The following is a 5,000-nucleotide window of genomic DNA, read 5'->3' on the forward strand; positions in this document are numbered from 1 at the left end:
AACTTCCCTTTCAATCTATCAAAACGTTCCAAGCCCATTTCAATCCCACCGTTTTAGTGCGTCTTGTGTGCACAAGATTTTAAATCAATATAAACAAAACAGTCTGTGACCTTTCATGCCCTGCTCTCATGGTGACCTCAGTTTCGATACCCCTCCACTTCTGTGCTTGGGTTGAGTCCTGTTAGTGTCTTGAGTGTCGGCAGATTCATGGGGGACTGTTGTTTGAGGGACGTGGTGGCGGTCTCCACACTAGGAGGGACGCTCACTCAGCGACTAAGCTATTACTTTCGTTAGTAAGGGGCTTAGTAGGTGGTGTCCTAAGTACGTTGAATCAGAACAGGCACCACTAACCACCACCATAGTGACTCAGCAGCAGTGCAGGGTCTCCTCTGGTGTGTGGCCTCCTGGCGACCTAACATCGATGGCTCTCTGGGGACTGCCGACGCTGGAACTGTGATGGACGAACCCGGGTGTGGCCGTGTATGGGGAAAACCTAAATGAGCGGCGTGGGAGTAATGCCACTGAAATGGTGCAGATGGGGCAGAAATAAAAAAAAGAAAAAAGGATGTTAAATCAACGTGCAGTGTGCCATCAGCCGCATCTCTCGAGAAGACGGGATAAACGTGATGAAAGCAACGCACTGAGAAACTGTTCCGGTCCCCACCCCCTCCTCTGTAAAGAGGTGTGGTCTTTTATAAAGAAAGCCTTGTTCTCATTGGTGGAAGGTTCTTTGCTAAAGCCCATAACGTGGTTGTTGACTGAGCCCCCCCCCCCCTCCCCCTTCCCCATCTCTCTGCACTCCCCCCCTCCCTCCCTCTCTCTCTCTCTCGCCACACTGTTTTCCACTTCATTTCCTTCATCCATCTGTGAGGTTGATGTTATTTTTTTCAAATCAAACTTCAATCTCTAGTCTTCATCCTAGCACCACTCCACTCCCATATCTCTCTTTCTCCCTCTGTCTGTCTGTCTGTCTCCTCCCCCCCCCCTCTCTCTCCAATTTCTAACAACGTTTTCAATAAAGCATCATTTTTCGTCCAATTAAATGTTCCACAACCATTTTAATTCCCCGTGATTCAAGGCGTGGGTTTCTGTTTTGGGTGTTGTGTTCATAAGATTGTAATCAGTCTCCCTCTCTGTCTCTGTCTTCCTCTCTCTCTCTCTCTCCTGAACCCTACCAACACTCTCTCTCCCTTCCACGAAAGTGTGTGTGTGTGTTCGTGCACTTGCACAGTAAATTTCTCCAACACCCTCCCCCCACGTTTTTTCGGCCTCTTCCCCAACTCCACTCTGTTTTTCTCTCCTCATAACCACATCGAAAAAAAGAAAAAAGAAAAGAAATCACTCTAGATTTTCAAGGAGCACTTGATTACGAACAACAAAGTTCTGGACGAAACCTCATTTCAATAAAATAAAACATTCCACACCCATTTTAACCCTTTGAGCCCTGAGTTCCTGAGCAATTTTAACCCTTCTGCCTGAGCTCCTGAGCCAAAATTTGCAAATAATTGGTATTAATCCCCACCACCCTGTTTTCAATGCATTGGATGTGCTGCGCGTGTTGTGTGTGCAAGATTTAAATCAACGTACAGTGTGCCATCAGACGCATCTCTCGAGAAGACGGGATAAACGTGATGAAAGCAACGCACTGAGAAACTGTTCCGGTCCCCACCCCCTCCTCTGTAAAGAGGTGTGGCCTTCTATAAAGAAAGCCTTGTTCTCATTGGTGGAAGGTTCTTTGTGGAGTGATGGTCTAGAGGTAACGCGTCCGCCTAGGAAGCGAAAGAATCTGAGCGCACTGGTTCGAATCATGGCTCAACCGCCGATATTTTCTCCCCTTCCACTAGACCTTGAGTGGTGGTCTGGACGCTAGTCATTCAGATGAGACGATAAACCGAGCTCCCGTGTGCAGCATGCACTTAGCGCACGTAAAAGAGCCCACGGCAACAAAAAGATTGTTCCTGGCAAAATTCTGTAGAAAAATCCACTTCGATAGGAAATGCAAACACAACTGCATGCAGACAAAAATACAAAAAAAAAAAAAAATGGGTGGCACTGTAATGTAGCAGCCCGAATTTCACACAGAGAAATCTGTTGTGACAAAAAGAGAAATACCAAATACCAATACAAATAAAGCCCATCGCGTGGTTGTTGACTGTGCCCTCCCTCCTCCCTCCCCACTCTCCCCTCTCTCACCACACTCCTTACTTTCTGTTCCATTTCCTTCGTCCGTCGCCTATGTTGACGTTGTGTGTGTGTGTGTGTGTGTGTGTGTGTGTGTGTGTGTGTGTGTGTGTGTGTGCGTGTGTGTGTGTGTGTGTGTATGTGTGTGTGTGTGTGTGTGTGTGCGTATGTGTGTGTATGTGTGTGTGTGCGTGCGTGTGTATGTATGTGTGTGTGTGTGCAATTGCGAAGATTTGAACTTCTTCAGCCACCACCACCCTCTCTCTCTCTCTGTCTCTCTCTCTCTCTCTCTCTCTCTCTCTCTCGCATTGTCTCTCTCTCTCTCTCTTTCTCTCTCTCTCTCTCTCAGTTCCACCCATCTGACAAAGTTTCAAACGAGGCTTAATTTCTAATGACACTGTTTTCATCAAAACTTCATTTTCAATGCAATCAGATAATTCACACACATTTCAACTTCAATCCAATCTTTCCCGTTTTTCAAGGAATCGGTTTGGTGTGTATGTGTGCTCTCTGTGTGTGTGTGTGTGTGTGTGTGTGTGTGTGTGGTGTGTGCATACAATATCAATCCATGCAATAAGAACGTGCTATCAGACTTGGTCTCTTGAGGAGTCTGGGACACAGAGAGGCACTGACGCAGACCGTGAGAAAGAGAGAGAGAGAGAGAGAGAGAGAGAGGCAGAGAGACAGAGACAGACACAGAGAGAAACAGAGACAGACAGACAGACAGACACAGAAACACGCACATACACACACACAACACACACACGCGCTCGCGCGCCGCCCCCCCAACACAAACACAGGCACACACAGAGAGACACACACAGACAAGACACCCCCCCACCCCCCCCCCCCCCTCACACACACACACACACACACACACATTCCCCCCCGCTGTCCACTCACCCCACCCGATGAGATAGAAGAGAATAAAGGGCCCCTCAGAGCTGAACACGGAGGTGCAGAGCCGGTTGTGCAGGAACAGGCCCTCCACGAACATCCACGCGAAGTTGGCCGCCACCATGTAGTTGTCCAGTGCCTTGAGAGCGCGGCACAACCATTGCTGCACGTGCAAAAGGCAGTTGGTTGACGTCAGCTGAAGGGGATGGGGAGGGGGGGAGGGGAGGGGGGGGGGGGAAGGGGGTGGAGAGGAGCGTCTGTTGCTGACGTCATGACTGCGTCACTTTTTTTGGGGGGAATGACTGGTCGGTTGATATGGATACTTATGTGGAGTGAGTGATGGCCTAGAGGTAATGCGTCCGACTAGGAAGCAAGAGAATCTGAGCGCGCTGGTTCGAATCACGGCTCAGCTCGCTGATATTTTTCTCCCCCCTCCACTAGACCTTGAGTGGTGGTCTGGACGCTAGTCATTCGGATGAGACGATAAAGCGAGGTCCCGTGTGCAGCGTGCACTAAGCGCACGTAAAAGAACCCACGGCAACAAAAGGGTTGTTCTTGGCAAAATTCTGTAGAAAAATGCACTTCGATAGGAAAAACAAATAAAACTGCACGCAGGAAAAAAAAAAAAAAATTGGGTGGCGCTGTAGTGTAGGGACGCGCTCTCCCAGGGGAGAGCAGCCCGAATTTCACACAGAGATAATCTGTTGTGATAAAAAGGAATACAAATATACATATAAAAACAAATATAATCTGTAATCTTACCACGTCCCTGTAGGAGTGTTCCCGCTGACTGATGTAAGGCTCGAACGTGATGATGTGGATGATGAACCTGAAGATGAAGGACAACACCAGATGCTTGTGGATGGAGATGCGGGTACACTGCAAGGACCTGTAGGGAAAGTAATAACAGAAATAATAATAATGGCGATAATAACGATGATGATGATGATGATGATGATAATATCAATAATGATGATGATAAAGATGATGATGATGATAATGATAATAATAATAATGATGATGATGATAATAATAATGATGATCATGATGATGATTGTTACTAAGTGGGTGAGGAGACAGATAATGGAAGAAATATTTTTGCGAGTTCAGCTTGCAGTCTTCAGTCTCTCACTCTCTCAGTAAACAAAAAAAAAAACAGACACAAGGAATTTTCCCCTGAGCCAATTATAATTATTAAGACCAAGGAAAAAATCTTTCATTCACTCTTCATCCTGGAAAAAAAATTAATCTTAAACACAGGAACAAATGTCTTGACTATCACAAGTCAATTTAAATTTTCTTTGCATAACCTGATGACCCAGTCCCAGGATCGCCTCAGTCCTAGGCCGGACAGCAGCCTACTCACAGTAGTGTCCACCCCACTCACTCGTGGGAAAACTCGGGCACCTCCTCAGTGAACATCCCAGTTCAAGGTCCCTCCACTCCGTGGCCAGTCAACATGGAGCCCTGACACTACTTTTTTCCAGTTCTTAGCTCTCGGCACACTCCATTTGAATTATTCCTTCTAGCTAATTCTCAATGTTCCCTTATTTTATTTTATTATATTTGTTATCCTTTCACACCACTCATGCATTCATACAATTTTCCAATTAACAATACAATGTTCATTCATGAGTCACTACGTCTTATAAATTACACAAAAAAGTATTAATTTATCAAAAAGCAAACATTTCAAAACTAACAGCAAAAACTACTATATTCACAAACTATTCAATCATTAGTTACATTTCGAATAAACAATAAAATAAATTTTCCCACCTGATGTTCGGAACATTCAAGGCACACAGACCACATCACCCGAGCTCTGATGCATTCAGACTGACGTTACAGCACATACATATACGCACACACACACACATGAACATGCACAGCTCACGATTCACCCACACTTACCACGTGCA

General features: G+C 46.0%; 1 protein-coding gene across 1 annotated transcript in view; it reads right to left on the minus strand.

Moving 5' to 3' along the window:
• LOC143294340 (corticotropin-releasing factor receptor 1-like) overlaps positions 1 to 5,000 on the minus strand; it is a 145,968-nt gene that overhangs the window by 55,021 nt on the left and 85,947 nt on the right. The window contains exons 5-6 of the mRNA XM_076605791.1: positions 3,841 to 3,967; positions 3,085 to 3,241 (exon numbers count right to left, since the gene is read on the minus strand). Coding sequence (XP_076461906.1) covers positions 3,085 to 3,241; positions 3,841 to 3,967 — 284 coding nt within the window. The remainder of the gene's footprint in view (positions 1 to 3,084; positions 3,242 to 3,840; positions 3,968 to 5,000) is intronic.

The sequence above is a fragment of the Babylonia areolata genome, chromosome 19 (genome assembly GCF_041734735.1).
Source record: "Babylonia areolata isolate BAREFJ2019XMU chromosome 19, ASM4173473v1, whole genome shotgun sequence".
Classification (NCBI taxonomy): Eukaryota; Metazoa; Mollusca; class Gastropoda; order Neogastropoda; family Buccinidae; genus Babylonia; species Babylonia areolata.